This window comes from Thamnophis elegans, chromosome 10 (genome assembly GCF_009769535.1).
Source record: "Thamnophis elegans isolate rThaEle1 chromosome 10, rThaEle1.pri, whole genome shotgun sequence".
In the NCBI taxonomy this organism is placed as follows: Eukaryota; Metazoa; Chordata; class Lepidosauria; order Squamata; family Colubridae; genus Thamnophis; species Thamnophis elegans.
In genome coordinates this window covers 52,756,067-52,775,508 of record NC_045550.1, presented here as the reverse complement: position 1 = coordinate 52,775,508, position 19,442 = coordinate 52,756,067, and the positions used below count along the sequence as shown (strand labels likewise).

At 43.3% G+C, this 19,442-nt stretch overlaps 1 protein-coding gene across 1 annotated transcript in view; it reads right to left on the bottom strand.

Moving 5' to 3' along the window:
• Positions 1-3,115: 3,115 nt before the first annotated feature.
• SERPINI1 (serpin family I member 1) overlaps positions 3,116-19,442 on the bottom strand; it is a 146,136-nt gene continuing 129,809 nt past the window's right edge. The window contains exons 7-9 of the mRNA XM_032225704.1: positions 10,735-10,821; positions 4,511-4,600; positions 3,116-3,482 (exon numbers count right to left, since the gene is read on the bottom strand). Of these exons, the coding sequence (XP_032081595.1) occupies positions 3,406-3,482; positions 4,511-4,600; positions 10,735-10,821 (254 nt within the window). The 3' untranslated portion in view covers positions 3,116-3,405. The remainder of the gene's footprint in view (positions 3,483-4,510; positions 4,601-10,734; positions 10,822-19,442) is intronic.

Below are 19,442 nucleotides of genomic sequence, written 5' to 3'. Positions count from 1 at the left end.
AGGTCAGGGGAGGCTCACGTTCAAGACCCCCCTTAGCCATGGAATCCTTTTGAAGGCTGTGAACTGTTCTCTTTCTCCCTCAACCCAGCCAAACCATATAGCTTTACTGTTTGGGGTATAAACGGAAGGGTTGAAGGCCATATTTTGTTCTTGGAGGAAAAGCAGAATATAAATCTAATAAACTAGCAGTAGAAAATGAAGACCATTTAGCTCTCTCAATCTGCCATAATTTCTCATCTCCACCATGAATATAGATGGGAAGGAGGAATTAAATAAATACATTCAGGTAATTTCTCACACTGTTCTTGTTCACTTTCTTGTTTTTGTTTTGAGCTGATAGTGTTGCAGATTTATACATTATCATCTGAAAACAATAACCATTTTATCAGGACTCAAGCAGCAACTTACTATGAATAGCAATTGGTGCCATCATTCCAACAAGCCATCTATACAGACCTGGATATTGCTAAAGGTAAAACATTAAATGGGAGAAAAAAAGTAAAGATAGCACACTTTATTTTTTAAAATTATTGATTCCACTTTAGCTAAGCACCAACTTAATGCCTGGGAGTAGCTTTTGCTTTTTCCTTAATGGGGTCAAAGCAATAGAATTAGTGAATTAATTATTAGTGGATGAGAAAGGAATTCAATTACAGAGTCACATCTTGACAATGTTCCTTAATGAAGCACGCACAGGATTGCCATCTATGCTGTTTTTTTCCCCATGCTTTATTAATAAAGTGCTTTTAATATGTAGAAGCATCAATACAATTGCATTTTTATGAGTATAAAGCTTTCTTTTTTGAGGCAGGGAGGGATGGAAGGTACATAGGGGAAAGCTATCAGGGTGGAAGGACATGCAGATTTTGTGTTGGACATCTTGCCAAAAAAGATTTGACAGAGACTACAATCAAACCCACATGGAAATCAAAGGAACAAGAAAGCCTTTATTGGTGCCTCAGTGCTTTGAACGGGATTTTACCATTATTCTCTTTAACTGGACTCAGATGATATGGTTCTTATCTACAGAAGATAGCCACAAAAACATTTGCTGTTTTTCATGAACAATTCAAGGAGCTGCACAGAGAATTGCATGATTTCCTGTTAATCTTCCTGCTGGAAGAAATCTTGATAAATTATTAACTCCCCAATCCCCACTGACTATAAAGTACAGCGATTTACAGTGAGTGACAGCTACTCAGTTTCAAATGGACATTACTTTTTTTTTTTTTTTTACATTACAGCAGCAATTTACAGAAACAAATTTAAAACCGGCCTTTTTTTAAAGTAGTGCAATTTTTTTTATATTGGCACATATCAATCTTATTCACTGGAAAATTGGCTTTGCGATTGCATAATGGCCCATATTGTCTTCTTGGCAAAAATGTGGAATTAACTTTGGGATAGTGCTCATCTGTTTCATAGTCAAGGGAGCCAACATAGTCCCAAAAATGCTTCTAGGGTCATGTGGCTGGCATTAGAATACAATGAGTATGTGGAACGCTGTTACCTTCCCACCAAAGTGGTACCTATTTGTCTGCATGCATTTGCATGATAGGTGGGCAGGACCTGGAGCAGACACAGGAACTCATCCCATCATGTGGTTCTTGGGTCTCAAACTGCCAAACGTTTGGTTGACAAGCCCAACATCTCAACTGATTTTAAAAAGGGGGTGCAGTGGGACAACTTTTAGGAAACACAAAGCTAGAATGCTTCATATGCATTATGTTACTTAAAGCTGCAGTATGTCTTCATGCACTGCCTCAGTACTGTGATACTTCCCCTACTTTCAAGAGATCATATGACCTCTGTCACTGATCTTCTATAAATGCATTAGGATTAGACATCACTGTAGGTTTTCGACATATTCTGAAACTCTTGCCTTTTCTGACGCAAGACAGAGTTTGGTTCTGGAATAATTCTTTCTGAAAACCCTCCAGTGCTGTATTTTCCATGCTTAATCCTGGGAACCTTGCCTGTTTTTCCTGAAGAAGTTTTCCTCACTTCCCTGGCATTTGCATAGGAGTCAGTGCAGGGGTGAGATTCTACTGGTTCTGACCGGTTCGGGCAAGCTGGTAGCTCCAACGATCAGCTGGGAGTGAACCGGTTTGCTCCCACAATCAAGTTGGCATGTCCACCCGACCCTGCGCTATACTGATCTATATCACAGATTAGTCACAAGGCAGAGTGGACTGCCGAATCGCAGCTATTTTGCTCCCCAGCAGTAATGCAGAAGACAAGTTTTCTCAAAACTGCGCACACGCAGCAAAGTGCGTGATCACCAAACGGGTTGTTAAAGTGGTAGGATCCCACCACTGAGTCAGTGGTAGATGACACATTATAGAAGAAGATAAAACAGAGTGGTGGACCATACAGAGATGTAATGGATTATTTCCACCATGAGTTAGATTAATTAGCATTTACCAACCTGGGCATCTTATAGTTGTATGGCATTCAATTTCCAGAGTTCTCAGTAATTGCTGAGAAATTCTGGAAATCGGAGTCCATGTTCCTGAAGGTTGTCCAAGTTGGAAAATAGTGGCTTTAGGTAACAGAAGTCTAGAATTTTAGCTAAATGCTATACAATGTACAATGCTGAATTGTACATTTTATTGTGACACTTTGGGAAATGCACACAATATATGGGGAATGGTCATATTGACCAGAGTTACTTAATTCAATTTTAATTACATTTAAATTAAAATATATCCAAATTAGTTATGGTCTCAGCTGCTCTAATGTTTATCCAGGGCATTGTTTCTCAACCCTAGCAACTTTATGCTGCATGGACTTCAACTCCCAGAATTCCTCAGTTTGTATGGTTCCTGAAGAGTTCTAGGAATTGAAATCCATCCATCTTAAAGTTGCTGAGATTGAAAAACACTGATCTAAGCTCTTCCCACTTCTGGAATGTGTCCACAATACCTTGTACTCTCATCTTCAAAAATCTGAGCACCTTGGGGTTATTATCTAGGCTTCAAAGAGCCTTAACAATTAATTAACTAATTAATTCCCAATGGCACATAAGTATGTTCTACTATAGAAATTTGGAATGGCTTCATGTGAGAGGCAATTAGGTATTAATTCCCAAGACAAGAAGATGGTCACTAGCATGGATATTTTTAAATTTTTATTTTAAAGGACCAACACAATAAATCACAGAGACAACAACATATATTTTAATACAGAAAGCTTCCCTTCCACAACTGTGGTCTGCAATTTCATAGCTGAAGTTAGACCTGGAAACGGTTTGTCTTTTTAAATAGTATCTCAAAGGTAACATTGCCAAAAAGAGAGAACTAAAAAAAAAAAGTAAACCACCACATGGAAAACCTTAAATACATCAATTGCAAACTCAGTGTGCTTGTTTTCTTTTGTGAGAATGTGGTTAAACCTGTGAAGATATTAAAGTTCTTCGAAATCATGCACACTCGGATTCATCGCTTCTGGGTGCATTACTCTCCCCATGAAAATGATGGTACCTTAAAGAAAGAAAAGAAGAGCTAAAGGAATGCAGATTCCAAACAACAATACTAATTCCTTAAAAGAAGTTCAACAGTGGAACAATTATCTGTAAAGGAAATGGCTTCTGTTTACTGGGTAGGTTGAAGAAAGGAGGGGTTAAAACATCTTCATCTCCTACCCTCCAAAAGACACTTTAGAGCACTGCACACCAGAACAACTAGACACAAGAAAAAGTTTTCCACCCAAACACCATCACTCTGCTAAACAAATAATTCCCTCACCACTGTCAACTATTCACTAAGTCTGCATTACTATTACTATTTGTCTTCTCATCGTTCCTATCACCCATCTCCTCCCACTTATGACTGTATGACAATAACTTTGTTGCTTGTATCCTTGCAATTTATATTGATTATTTCCTAGTATGATTTGATTGCTTATTTGTACCCTATGACTATCATTAAGTGTTGTACCTTATGAGTCGTGACGAATTTATCTTTTATGTACGCTGAGAGCATATGCATCAAAAACAAATTTCTTATGTGTCCAATCACACTTGGCCAATAAAAATATTCAATTCAATTCTTTAAAGACTGTGTCTCTCCTGCTGGACAGGTCTCATTGTTAGGCAATTTCCCTGAAAACATCATTTACTGGTTCCAATATTGTCTATGGAACAATAGTTAAAACCAGCCCTACTCTCTAGAAGTACTTGAGGCAACTTGCAATGAATGAAAAAGATATTAAGAGACTGATGTGATGCCTCTCGTGAACCAAGTCCATATTGGTTCTCAGTTTGGATTATCCGTCCATAAAAGAGCTACGGGTGAAAGAACAAAGAAGCAAACTCAGTGTAGCGTTTAGAATATCTGGTGATCCTTAGTAGTTTATTTTCATAATTAATGAGAGTCCTAAATGAGGGAAGGAATCAAATGAGTGACAAAGAATGTTTTCTGATACTGTCTTATGGTATAAATATTTGAGTATGTATTTCCTTTATATATATTTTCAATCCTTTGTTTTATAAATATTGTGATGCACTCACCTTTTATTCTGTTCCGGACCAGAAATAAGAATGGATGGTCCACTATAATTTGGGGGTACAGCACAGCCATTCTACTAATTGCAATCATTCCTGGGGAACGGGAGAAAAAGAGAGAAGAAGAAAGTCTAACATTTTTGGATATATTTGTGCCCCACAATTTCTGCTTTTTTTCTGCCTGTCCATTTGTAGCACACCTAAAATGCACAAACAAGGATTAAAAACCCATCATCCTAACAGGATTGTCAGGAAGTTCAGACCTAATCTAAAACCAAGAAAGATTTGGAAAGAAATGGATAAGTCTAGAGATGTTCTGTGAATGATTAACAACTGGTAGCGGCACAATTTATTTTCACCGCTTTGGGAACAGTTTATAACTTACAAACAAGCTGACTTGGGAGACTTATTACATCCATTCCCTTCTGAGGGAAAGTCATTACAGTTGGATAACCCCACCACCCACTTGGGTTATTGCTAAATACAGAACAGATGCATTCAACAAAACATATGCTAGCTTAATCCTAATTGGCCACAATAATTGGCACTCTTACTTTGAAATCTTTATTCTGATCCTCAGAATTTCCACTGCAAATGGATGCAAATTCCGATTTAATGCTGGCAAAACTTTCAAATGATATATTTTGATCACCTTCACTTTCACAACAGGGACACTGCTAGAGTATTTTCAACCAGAGATAATATTCCTTTTTGAGATGATAGCACTGACTCGGGCGGTTGGCTGCTATAGGTTTGCCCTGGTTCAATGGAACCCGTAGCTAACATTATGGCGGTTTGGAGAACCTCCAAATCCCACCCCTGGCTGGCCCTGCCCACCCCTCCCCCCCAGGAGTTTCCACGCAGCCAGTTTTGGATGCAAGGTAAGTGCAGAGCCCATGTGGAGGCTTGGGGAGGGAGAAAAATGGGCCTCCCAGATGCCCTCCAGAGGCCAGGGGAGGCAGTTTTCTCCTTCCCAGAGATTCAAGGAAAGCCTCTGGAATCTGGGGAAGGCAAAAACTGCCTCCCTGTGGTGCAGGAGGCCGACTAGGCCACACCCACCAAGGCCACGCCCACCCAGCAGCTGGGAAGAGACTCCATTGCTGAAATTTTTGAAGCCCACCCCTAACTGACTCCCTGTCTTATATAGAGGATACGGTTCAGCACTCTTAAATTCATGTTTATATTGACTTATTCACTGTGAATTGATCTGGTTTCCAATTAGATAAATCTCCTGTGGTCCTTATAACCAGATCCTCCCTTAATCGTTTACTTTGGTTTGGGAAAATCAGAATTTCCTTTATTCCGAGATTTGAGATCTCTTTCAAATTCTACCTTGAGAGGCTGTTTAAAGGAAACTTGGTTTGCCTTAATGACAGGAATGATGGAAGGCCCCACTTAAGAGCAAGACAGAAATGAGATTTCGAGAAGGGAAGAATTTTGCTCCGGTAAGGATGGATTTAGTGGGACAGTGGCTCAGTCATTATCATGGTTCATTACATTAATCTAATAAATTATCTCAAAATGACACAGCAAGCCACAGTACATTAGTCTCACTCTGTCTTGCTTATTATCTCAGCAATACTTCCTGATTGGTTAGTAGTCTGTTGCCCTGTTGTTATTTTCCTAATTACAACAATGAAAAAAAAGTCTATGGTCGCCAATGAACATCTGTGTCAAGGTTTTCCATGGGACCTAGACTTATGAGAGATACTAAATGTGTGAAATTAAGGGTAAAAAAAATTCACCCAAAACACATTCAATTTATTATTGCTAGAGCAATGTTTCCCAACCTTGGCATATTTAATATGAATGGATTTCAGCTCTCCACATCCCGAGTCAGAATCTCGTGGTTGGAGTATTCTAACAGTTTGAAATCCACCCATCTCAAAGTTGCCAAGATTATGCTAGAGCTTTGCCTCTTGATCTGGCATTCTGGAATTTATTTTCTTACATGACAGCCTAACTTAGATCAAGCCCCTGACTAAGTCACCATCTGCAGAATGAAGGAAAGCTTATTCTTCCTGTCATCCTCTGCCATTGTAAAAGAGCTCATAGTCAGCAGGGGTGAGAAGACAGTCAAACTGCTACAAGGCCATTTTTCTTACATTTTCTGTCTGAAAGACTAATGTTGCTTAACTCTACATTAACCCTTAGCTGAAATACAAATGACAGAGTACATCCTGAATCATGATTAACATAGTAAATACAAACAAATGTAAATAGCAGTAGCAATTAAGACTTATATACCGCTTTACAGCCCTCTCTAAGCAGTTTACAGAGTCAGCATATTGCCCACAACAATTTTGGGTCCTCATTTGATCCACCTCAGAAGGATGGAAAGCTGAGTCAACCTTGAGCCAGGTGAGATTTGAACTGCCAAATTGCAGTCAGCAGAAGTCGCCTGCAGTACTGCTCTCTAACCTCTGCACCACTGTGGCTCAATCAAACAATGACAAAAGAACTTGACTTAAAATACTCCTTCTAACCCATAATTTAATGGGTTTTGACATTATAGCAAGCCAAAAGTACCAATAGAGTTTGGCTTGTTGTGAGAATACAGTCAGTATAGGACACTTGTTTCCAATCACTGCCAACAGCAGGGGACCAGTCAATAACTCTTGTAAGGAATTCTCCAATTTGATGAGCATGAGATACATGGGACTATAATTATGATTATCCCAAACCCAGAATTTCCTATAGCTATACTGTTTGGGAGGGATTTTCAGGGTCAAGAAACCAGGAGTCAGGTAGAGTTCAAAAGCACTTTGAGTTTATTCCATAAAAACCTATACAAGAATCTGATCAACTGACCGTCAAGGCACATTGACAGCAGATAAGAGTCAATGGATTCCCAGTGGGGCTCTCTTTCATGGGATGTAGGAACTCCAGACTAATGATGTATTTAACTCCATCCTCAGGCTCAACCTGGTCATCTCTTACAGGTTTGGCTATCTAACTGAATTAGCATCCAGGAAGCTTTGCGTTTTTCTGACATTGAAGCCGAGACATCCAAAATATGCAGATTTAATTTGCAGTATCAGTACAAATAGGAAATATTGTAGTTCAAATACATTTAGTGTTACGGCAAAATTTAGTCTTACGGTAATTAAATTTGTAAGTCTTTAATGACTCTCCTCTAGAGCTTTACAGTTTGCAAGCATTTTATTAACTTTTATCTTTATTATACTGACATATAAAAAGAGATAGTCATGGAATAAATAAATAAAACTTTCACGCATTCCCAGTCATGAAATGAATCCCTGTATAGTTTTGAGGAATCTACGCGCAATAGAAATGGGGCCTTCTCCAAATATTGTGCTTTTCTACTTATTTTAAAAAAAGGAAATTGATATATGATTTGAAACTAATAAGAGAATGTTTAAAATTATTTAAAAATCAGAGGGGAGAAGGGAAATTAAATATTTGTATGTGATAAGCAAATAGTTTTTCCATCTGATCTGTGTTATTCAAATATATTTATATGGATCACTTTGTTGGGGGAAGGAACTGAGCTGTGAAATAGGCAGGACAATGATGCAATATGGGTGGAACCACATCTCATATCTTAGGACAGTCTTTCTCAACCTTAGGAACTTTAAGGTGTGTGGACCAGTGGTGGGTTTCAAAAATTGTTCGAACCTACTCTGTGGGTGTGGCCTCCTTTGTGGGAGTGGCTTGCTGCCCATGTGACCGGATGGGAGCAGCTTGCCGCCCATGTGACCAGATATGAAGATGCCGATGACACTTGTCAAAACCACCTTAAATTACCTCACACGCAGCACTAGCATGCGTAAGAATATGATGCAAACTTGTTTTTTAAAAGGCATCTTTGGTTTGCGTTAAAACAACTTCAACACACGCAATGTTCTGATTGCACCACAAAGGCAGTAGTCATCCTTACCTTTCACAGAGGCACTGAGTTTTATAAATATGAGCATGATAGTGTAGAATAATCATATCCAAGTACCAGTGGTGGGTTTCAAAATTTTTGGAACCTCTTCTGTAGGTGTGGCCTGCTTTCCGGGTCCACTGGTGGAACCTCTTCTAAACGGTTCAGTAGATTTGACGAACTGATTCTAACCGAATAGGTGCAAACTGGTAGGAACCCACCTCTGGTGTGGACTTCAACTCCCAGAATTCCCTAGCCAGCCATGCCACCATGCGGCATACTGAATTCTGGGAATTGAAGTCCACATATCTTAAAGTTGCCAAGGTTGAGAAACATTGCCTTATCAGGACTGGGGGGAGAGATTGGGGAGATGAAATTTGGGAATGTTTTTAACCCTTTTAAAAAATACTTTCAATGATAAAGTTGAGGCTTCCGCTTCAAGTGTTTCCTAGCTCAAATGATGAGAAATTAGCTTCTCAATATTCAGCCGCGGTAGTCACAAAACAAAGGCTTAGAGCTGCAGATTGCCCATTCCTGTCTACAGCTTTTTCTTATTTCTGCCTGATCACCCGCTCATTTGCAAACAGAAACATCTTGCAAACTGAGGTAATGTTATATAGCTGCAACCTGATGCTTCTGATAAGAGCAGAGGGGTATTTTTTATCTCTTCACACTGGGGCTGCAGTCCAGCCTCCCTCCTTCTGGTATTACAAAGACATTTAATCAAAGGCTGCGGCAGGAGAAGAATAAATCATGGAAAAGAATCGGCTGCAGAATTTCCTTGGCTCAGAATTCAAATATATTATGCCCGCATACTGCAATTCCAAATCGCCAAGTTTCTATTGCCTTTTTAAAAGGCACCATCTAAATAATCTCTAATTCTTTTGACATATACAGTACCTGTTTACTTTCTGTCTACTTCTGTTTCATCTAAAGACAGAGACTAGAGTAAGTTGAAAACTAGGGCTTGCTTCCTCCCCTACCCCACCCCCGGTACCATTGTACTGGACTTGACCAGTGGTGGAATTGAAATAATTTAACTGGTTCTCTGCCCTAATGATTTCTTCCAACAATCAGTTCACAAAACTTCTCACAAAGTTAACAACTGGTTCTCCTGAAGTGGTACGAACTGGCTGAATCCCACCACTGGACTTGACCTGATACCACTGGATAACTTCCTCCTCCTCATGATAATGCTAAGACTGTAATTAAATGCAGACAAAGCCTCCCTCCCAACTTTTCAAGCCTTGAAGACAAGTTTTAAATGAGACTTCTGCCCACTCATTGACCTTACCAAAAAGGTAAACAAATGGCTAGAAAACGTGGGGAAATGTCCTCCAAAACAGCTCTTCTGAAATTGCCCTTTCAAGGTGTGTTGCACTGTACTATGAAGTATTTATCTGCACAGCTGTCTTGGGAGCTAAGCCATTAATTATTTTGGCTGATGAAAATGAGAGGATAAATGTCACGGTCCTGCTTCATATGCTTATCAGGTTAACAATCTTCCATGGCTGGGGTTACTCCACTAGGAGTGTGCCTCTCCTCCACCTCCTCGTACAAGACACACACAAAATGCATCTTGTTAGGATAGTTGGATTTGAACTAAAGAGAGGAAAATTCAGCTGTGAAGCTTACCATTGGCTGTCCATGGCAGGGCAGGACCTAGGCCCTTGACGACTGTTTGGACTTCAAAACTGATCAAAACTGGTATGTCCAGGGTGGGTGTGGCCAGCTCGACATCACAACTATTGGGGGCACCTGTGGTGGCCTGTGCACTCTGCCAGTGAAAACGGGCTCCCGAACTCTAATTTCACTGGCAGAGGGTTGCAGGAGGTCGTGGCAGCCAAAAATGGAGCTCAGGAGCCCATTTTTACTGGCAGAAGCACTGTGGCCTGGTCCTTCACTGTTTCCAGGATGGCCCCGTGGACTAGATCTAAGTACCCCATGGGCCGGATCCGGCCCCCGGGCCTTGAGTTTGACACCCCTGCTTTAGAAGGCTGTTAACTATACTACAAGTTGTCCTAGCAAAATTCCAAATCTTGGCATTGTTGCCAATCTTTGACAAGAGCAGGAGGAGGTCCCACCTACTGCTTGCTTCATCCCCGCCCAGTTTATTCTGTGGGAATACATCAGTGGTGGGTTTCAAAAATTTTTGGAACCTCTTCTGTAGGTGTGGCCTACTTTCCGGGTCCACTGGTGGAACCTCTTCTAACCGGTTCGGTAGATTTGACGAACCGGTTCTACCGAATAGGTGCAAACTGGTAGGAACCCACCTCTGGAATACATCCTTTTTGCTAAAAAGCTGAGCATGACATTTAGTCCACACTTCTAGGAAGTTTACCTGAAGCAGCAGCAGCTTCCGAACCTTCTTCATTAACTTCAAGGATAGATTTGTGAACAGCTTTTGACAGGTAAAGCTCTTTGTTGTCTGGAGGAAAAAACAGAGCATTAGCAATTCAGCATTTTCAGAAAAGACCTATAAATGTCTCCCAACATCAGAGAAAAATAAGCTTTGAGGGTAGTTTACTGGAACGTCGAATAATTACCATTCAAAAATACAGATGACACCCTCTGTAATCTAAACTATAGATACTTCATTTCTTTTCTCTTCTCTGTTTTGCAAGTCCCAAAATATTCTTATGTTAAGAGACCTTATATAAGTATACATAAATGTGAAGCTATCAAAGTACTGGTCTATCTGAGCCAGATGTAGATAACCTATTGTTCTTGGAATCTCTCCCCATTTTTTTTCATTCTTGAAACAGCAAACTGTCAAGTAATTCAGTGATTCAACTGCCAAAAAATGGACGGTGCAATTTTATACCATACCGAGTCAAAATATAAATTAAGGATCAAATGTCTAGTAGAAGCTCTAATCAAGCCCGCCCCCCCCAATAAAAGCAAAGGGCAATCCATAATATTAATAAATCAAAAGCTTATCAACCCCAGCTCTAAGCTCAATGTTGCCCGTGAATGCAGAGATTTCAGGCTTATTGACTTTTTACTATTTTCCCTAGTACCCTAAGAGACCTACTAGTCTCCATTAATCAGGCAGAGGGGAAGAATGAAAGAACAGATGCCCTGAGCAAATGAACAGCCCAGGAATTTGTCACTTTCAGAATCAGAAACAAGGTCATAAAACCTTTTTTGTGAAAATCCATCTTTGTTTCCCCCCCCCCCCCCAATGCATTTTTTTGGGCAAACCAAACATAGTCAGTTCTTCGCCCTGTTAGTCAACTGGAGTAAATAATGAAACTCATGGTGATGTGCTAAAAAACACTCAGCAATCTCTTCTGTCCATCATTGGACTACTCCAACTCTGTAACATCTCAAGCTGTGCTTCCTATGGCTGAAAGTCTATTATATTCAACTGGATGTAATAAAGTCTGAGTCTCCTTCACACTGAATTCATAGAAGAGAATATTTGCAGTGTTGAACTGTGAGGTCCTTGGTCTCTCTGAGCTTGGTTGTTTTTTTTTGCAAATGTTTGAATAGGTAACTGTCAGGCCTGCAGCCATGCTTTCTTTTGGGTCTTTGGCCTGCCACAATTCTATTGTTCTGCTATAGATTTCTATTGTGGGAAAATGGGAGGGGGGATTGTAAGGAGTCACATGCTATGTACCACAATAAAATTATTTCTAGAAAGCCAAGGTCATCCTTTGTCTTTGCACCTCTGCACCTGACCGGAATTGGATGAGTGGAACTGCCAACATGGCAGTGGGAGATTGGACCATGTGATGGACTTGTGGGTGTGGGGGCAAGATCTTGAACTTTCAACTAGGTGTGGAAAACCGGGAAGCTTTCAGATTCGGGTTTTCCCAGATGTGCCAACATGGCTCTATTAATAAATTGGACGATAGCTGGAAGATAGACTGTAGAATCCTAAAGAAAAAAGGAAAGGATATGAAACAAAAATGGGTGTGTGGAAATACCACCCCCAAGAAAACATGAACTGGGATCTGAAAGAGACACCTATAACAATAGAAAAAGAAAGGAAGGGAAGAAGGAAGAAAAGGAGGGGGAGGAAGGAAGTAGAGAATGGAGGGACGAAGGAAAGGAAAGGAGTGGAGGGTAGAAGAGAGAGGAAGAGAAGGAGAAATAGTAGGAGAGGAAGAAGAAGTGTGGAGGAGAGGTAAGGGAAGAAGAAAGAGGTAAGGGAAGGTTTGAAGGTTTATTAACATTTATAGGACGCCCTTTTCCCTGAGGGGACTCAGGGCGGCTTACATAAAATCAGGGGAGGGAAATACAAACAATAACGTAGACAAACATCGAGTAAAATAATGAGCAACATTCATTCATCATTCAGGAGGGGCGATTATCTTTGTCCCCAGGCCTGACGGGCTAGCCAGGTCTTAAGGGCTATGCGGAAGGCCTGGACGGTGGTGAGAGTGCGAATCTCCACGGGGAGCTCGTTCCAAAGGGTCGGAGCTACTACTGAAAAGGCTCTCCTCCTTGTAGTTGCCAGCCGGCACTGGCTGGCAGATGGAATTCGGAGGAGGCCCAATCTGTGAGATCTAATCGGTCGCAGGGAGGTAATTGGCAGAAGGCGGTCTCTCAAGTACGCAGATCCACTACCATGGAGGGCTTTATGGGTGACTAGTAGCACCTTGAAGCGCACCCGGAGATCGACAGGTAGCCAGCGCAGCTCGCGGAGGATAGGTGTTATGTGGGTGAACCGAGGTGCACCCACGATCACTTGCGCGGCCGCGTTCTGGACTAGCTGAAGTCGCCGGATGCTCTTCAAGGGCAGCCCCATGTAGAGCACATTGCAGTATTCCAGCCTAGAGGTCACAAGGGCCCGAGTGACTGTTGTGAGAGCCTCCCGATTCAGGTAGGGTCGCAACTGGCGCACCAGGCGAACCTGGGCAAATGCCCCCCTGGTCACAGCCGTCAGATGGTGGTCAAAGGATAGCTGTGGATCCAGGAGGACTCCCAAGTTGCGAACCCTCTCTGAGGGGTGTAGAATTTGACCCCCCAGCCTGAGTGATGGAGTACTGGTCGAATTGTTGGGAGGGAAGCACAACAGCCACTCGGTCTTTTCCGGGTTGAGTACAAGCTTGTTAGCCCTCATCCAGTCCATAACGGCCTCAAGGCCTCGGTTCATCACGTCCGCCGCTTCATTGAGTTGGCACGGGGCGGACAGATACAACTGGGTATCGTCCGCATATTGATGGTATCTTATCCCGTGCCTGCGAATGATCTCTCCCAGCGGTTTCATGTAGATGTTGAATAGTAGGGGGGATAAGACCGAACCTTGAGGCACCCCATATGTTAGGGGCCTAGGGGTCGATCTCTGCCCCCCCCACTAACACCGACTGTGACCTGTCCGAGAGGTAGGAGGAGAACCACCGCAGCACGGTGCCTCCCACTCCCACCTCCCGCAGTCGTCGCAGAAGGATACCATGGTCGATGGTATCGAAAGCCGCTGAGAGGTCAAGGAGAACCAGGATGGAGGGATGTCCTCCATCTCTGGCTCTCCAAAGATCATCGGTCAATGCAACCAAAGCGGTTTCTGTGCTGTAACCGGGTCTGAAGCCTGACTGGAAGGGGTCAAGATAACTTGTGGAAGGGAGAGAAAAAGAAGAAGAGGAGGGAGGAAGAGAAAGAAAGAGTAGGAGAGAAAGTTGGAAGGAGAAGAAAAAGGGTAGGAGTAGGGAAGAGGTAAGGGAAGGAAGAAGAGGATGGAGAAGAGGAAGGAAGGAAGTAGAGAAGGAAGGGAGGGAGAAAAGAAAGAGAAAACAAGGTGGTGTCTTAGCAGGTGCGAAGGATGGTAAACAAAGCATTTTAAACTATACCTTATAACCTTTCAAATGGAATAATAATAATATAAGAATGGCAAAGAAAAAGAATAATTATGTGAATGTATATCTATAACTGTATGTAAGAGAATAGTAAAAATATAAAGCATAATATAGGTAAATAATATTTGGTCATAAGTAGCTAAGTTTAAATAAATAAAGAAATGTATATAAAAATGGATAACGAATAAGGAGATTATGAATGAAAGATAGAAATGTATAGTAGGGAAAACACTAACTGCAAAGAAACCGATTCGGAACTGCGGTATGATATACGATGGAACTTATTGTTCCTATGTTGTTTTTAAGTTATGTGTTTGTTTTTGTTGACGTGCTTATGTGTTTAAAATAAAAATTTATAACATAAAAAAAATTGGAACTTTCAGCAATACTTTGCCTTGGACTCTGATTTATTTTTGGATGCTATTTGGAGCCCTGTGGCTGAAAATTCATTTTATTCAACTAGATATAGTAAAGTCTGAGTCTCTTTCACGCTGAATTCATAGAAGAGAATATTTGCAGCTCAGTATTGAACTGTGAGGTCCTTGGCGATCTCTGAGCTTGGTTGTTGAATAGGTAACTAGGTAACATCATCAGTGAAAGAAAAATGTCTCCAAGAGAAGAACCACGATCAGAAAGCACCAAGAAGCACACACACACACCATTCAACTACTGGGGACAACATAAACCTATCTGTGGCAACGATATGAAAATAATTGATTATTTCTTTTTCCGGGACATTTTTCAACTTTCCCGTCTAGCCTTAAAGGATTTCTTTATAATCTCCCAAGTACGTATTAATTAGGTCTAACACTGTTTAATTTTTCAAGATAAGCCAAAGGCATTTTGGTACTGCCACATAGCTGGGCATAGACTGAGGTCCCTCCACATCTAATAAGAGATGTAAGAAGACAAAAATTTATCATCATTGAAAGGCTGAAGTCTGGATGTACCTCAGGAGAAGAGATGATTGAATCCAAGAACAGTAATTTATTTTTGTATATTGCACTATTTACTAGGATTCTGAATAGTGCACAATGAAAAGACCCCCCCCCCAAATACAAAAAACATAATAATCTTCAGTGTAATAAAAATGGTGACTCTTTTGGGGTTATTGTGATTGAATCATAATAACAAAAATGGTGTGACCAACACAAATTTATGACACTTTTTGTGGTGGTAGTGAAGTGAATGCCACAGTTGTTAAGTGAAACCATTGTTTGATATAGGGAGTTTTTGCTGAAAGCTGGAAGCAAATGTCAGCTTTTGGCAAAAACGTTGTAAATTGCAGACATGTACCTGTGAGATGCTCAAAATGGCCCTTAATACAGACCAGTTGCAGAGTGCTTGAAATGTAGTCATGAACCACAGGGTAAAATGGTTGTTGGAACTTTTGGACTAGGTTGTAAAGACTTTTGGGGAAGTCCATTGTAACTCTGAACACCCTAACTGACCAGTCATAAGTTGAGGACACCTGTTATACACATGCACAGGGGGGGAAGAAGAGTGGGAAGGAAGGGGAGAGAGATAGAGAAAGAGAGAGAGGGAGACAGAGAGAGAAGGACAAAGGGAGGGAATGGAAGAGGAGGAGAGAGAGGAAGAGGGAGAGGGAGATAGTGAGAGGGAGAAAGAGAGAGAGAAGGACAAAGGGAGAGAGAGGAAGAGGGAGAGGGAGAGAGAGAGAGAGGGAGAGAGAGGGAGACAGAGTGAGAGAAGGACAAAGGGAGGAAGAGGAAGAGGGGGAGAAAGAGGAAGAGGGAGAGCGAGAGGGAGAAAGAGATGGAGAAGGACAAAGGGAGGGAGAAGAAGATGGAGAGAGAGATGAAGAGGGGGAGTGAGACAGACAGAGGGGGGAGAGAGAGGGAGACTGGCTTTCTTGATTAGACCAATCCAATTAAAAAACAGGGCAGGGAAAGCGTAACACTGTTACTTTTCTATTTGTCTCCTTTCTCCTCTAGTAATTAAACAAGGAAAGATGCTTTTATGAAAAAATGAAAATAAAGGAAGCGGGTGTACTGCATTAAACCAGAGCTACAGGAATTTTAACAATGTGTCTTCCAAAGCGTTGCTCGACGTTTTGTCTCATCAAGCAAAATATAAGTACCGTATTTTCACGACCATAAGCCGCACCGGATTATAAGCCGCAGTATCAGTTAATGTTAATTTTTTAAACTTTTTTCACATATAAAGCGCACCGGGTTATAAGCCGCGCTCAGAGACCCGGTTCCCCTTGGTTCCTCATCGAATCACGTGCGCAGGTTGCAACTGGAACTCCGTCTGCCCGAGTTGGGGCATTTTCTGGCTTGGGACGCTCCGGCGGCTTCTTCGGGAGGCAGCCCGCCGGCTTCAGCGAAGGCTGGGACGGAGAGCGCGGCGACCGTGGAGTATGTGCAAAGTACTTTCGCCCCCAAGCCGGCCCCCCTCACCGCGCGCCGGCCTTCGGGGATGAAGGGGCAGGACTTCCCGGGCGGAAGGCATGCCTGGCTCTGCGGCTCCAGCCCCGGCACCTTTCGGCCGAGCCTCTCCCGCCAGGCGGCCGCCTTCCTCCGCTGAGCGGCCCCGCGCAGCCTCGCCACCCCGGGAGATCGCCAGCGCGGGGGCCTGGGGCGCCGCGGCCAGGGAAGCCGAACCGGGCGGCGGCGGCGCTCCGGTCGCTCTGTCCTCTCCGCCTCCCGCGCCTTGCCCGCCGCCCGCCCGCCCAGGATGCTGACCTACTGCCATGCCCCGCGCCCGCCACTGGCCCGCTCCTGCGCCTCCGCTGCTGCCGCCGCCCTGCTCGGAGTCCTCTGGCTGCACGCCTGCCGCGGCATGCCCCATGTCATCCGCATCGGTGAGCCAGGCGGGGGGGGACGGGGGCGGGCAGGGCGCCCGGGTTGCGGTCCCCGAGGCGGGCGGGTGGGCACACATGGCAGGCGTCGGCTAGCGGGACGTTTCTGGCGCGGGAGGCTTCGGGCTCCGCTGCTCTCCCGGCTCTTGCCCGGCCGGCGTGGTGTGCTGGGAAGACCGGCGCCGCACCGGCCACCCGCGTGCCCTTGACAGGCAGCGCAGAGCCGGCTGGGGCGCGGAGCGGAGTTAGGCAGGGCGACTGCCGGGGCGGATGGGGTGCTCGGCGCCGGCAAATCCTGAAGGGCTGCGCCGGTCTGCCGTCCCTTCTTGCGGCGGCGGGGGTGACGGAACAGCCCAGTCTATAGGGGCTGGGAGCTGGGTGGCTCTCTGCTCGCCCCCCGGTCTCCGACTCAGAAAGTAGCGAGGTTGAAGGGAGAGACCCGAGGGACGTGTGCATGCTTGCGAGCTTCAAGTTTGAGCGTCGGGAGGGAGAGATTTTCGATCTTTTTTCACAAATAAAGCGCACCGGGTTATAAGCCGCACTGCCGGTTTTTGATCAAATTTTAGGATTTTCAGTGCGGCTTATAGTCGTGAAAATACGGTAACCTTTTCCATACCCGGATTTGTCTGTTTTGCTCATGAAGAAAAATTAACAGTGCCACCCTAGAACCCATTAATCTTTTCTGTGCTTAATGCTCCACATTCCTGCATAAATAATTTGATCTTTAAACTGCAGAGGAGTTAATTTGTTTGACTAAAACGAGTTGTTTTCCCTTGCTTTTTCTGAGGTAAGGGAGTTAGGTGATATAAATCTTCGGGAAAATAATCCTCTCTGGAAGGAAGTGCAAGTCCAATACCAAGACTGGTTTGCGTGCTTTATAACCCACTCCCGTGCCTGGGTGCACCAACTTCCCAAGAGCTAAATCAAAATGGCTATGAAGTAAAACCTAAGAACTGCTCAGCTGAATCGAGGCAAAGTTTAATCTTTTCTGACAATAGCCACCAGTCCAACATTGTTAGAAAGCTGACAAGCAGACATCCTTCCTGGATTCTCTACAACTGCTGCTTCTTAAACTAGTACAACTGTTAACTCCAGCAAACAGGAGCTAAACTGTGACTTCCAGCATCCCTTTACTATCGGCCATGATGACTGCGGCTGGTGGAAGTGTAGCGATCAATACCCGATTCACCAATTACCCATTTCTATAATGGAACAGGAGTTCTGATCTTAAGGCGACACTTCAGCATCGATCATTACTAAAGTGTGCTGCTAGCCTGCAATTTGCTTCATAACAGCAGCCAAAATTGCAGGCGGCTCCGATCCTCTTATTAATTCTGCCCAGGTAAATGCCACTATCCATGGATACCAGCCGCGCTTTTTAATGCAACTGAAGAGAGAGCCAAGTCTTCTTCACCTGAATAAAAATGGATCTGATATTGCACAGGATTCAATTACGGTTTCTGTATGAAGTTCTCAAAGGATTTCCATTTAGCTGCCTGAAAAAGTCCTTATGGAAAGCTTCCAACGTTGCCAGTATATATCCTGTTATATTTGTCCTGGAGGGGTTGTGGAATCAAATTCTCAAAAAACTCAAAGGTAAAGAGAACCAAGATCTGAATAGAAGATCTCCATGATGGATGGAAAGGAGATCAAGATAATTTGGAAAACAGAGATATTGACAATGGGAGAAATTAACCAACAGGGCAAAGCATAGTTGCTAATATCAAAAGGTTTGATGTGAATTCAGTTATTTAAATCTCTATTGATCTATGACAGGCCCTTGGTCAATGGCAGAGGTGGTATACAGCCAGTTCTGACAGGTTCTGGAGAACCGGTAGCGGAAATTTTGACTAGTTCGGAGAACCGGCAAATAGGGCCTTACTCCCGCTACCTCCCAGCCTCCCAGCTGATCTTCTTTTGTTGCCCTGAACAGGAGAACGGAGCTGGAAAGCAGGTTAGTGGGGTGGGGAGGAAATGGGGATTTTGCAGTAACCTTCCCCCAGGAGTGGGGAGGGAATGGGATTTTTGCAGTATTCTTCCCTGCCACGCCCACAAAGCCACACCCACACAACCAGTAGTAAAAAAAAAATTGAATCCCACCACTGGTCAATGGGGAAAGGATCAAAACATGTAAAAGCCTAAGAAAACCACTGAGGGACTGGAGGACTATACTATACTACTATAGAAGGTTAGAGCTTGTTTGGAGGTTCTAGCAGGGGTTGCGTAGCTATTGTATACCCTTGACCAAAGATGGGTACACTCCTTCTATCTGGGATGATCGTCCTCTTCCAACGAGCACACTGCTTCGGAAGGGACACCCATGGAGCGGTGAGGGATGAAGGAGACACCTGCCTAGCCAGCCAGATCAGCCAAATCAATCCTGGCGATCAATGAGGTGGCAGATGTCGCAGCCAGATTGCCCTC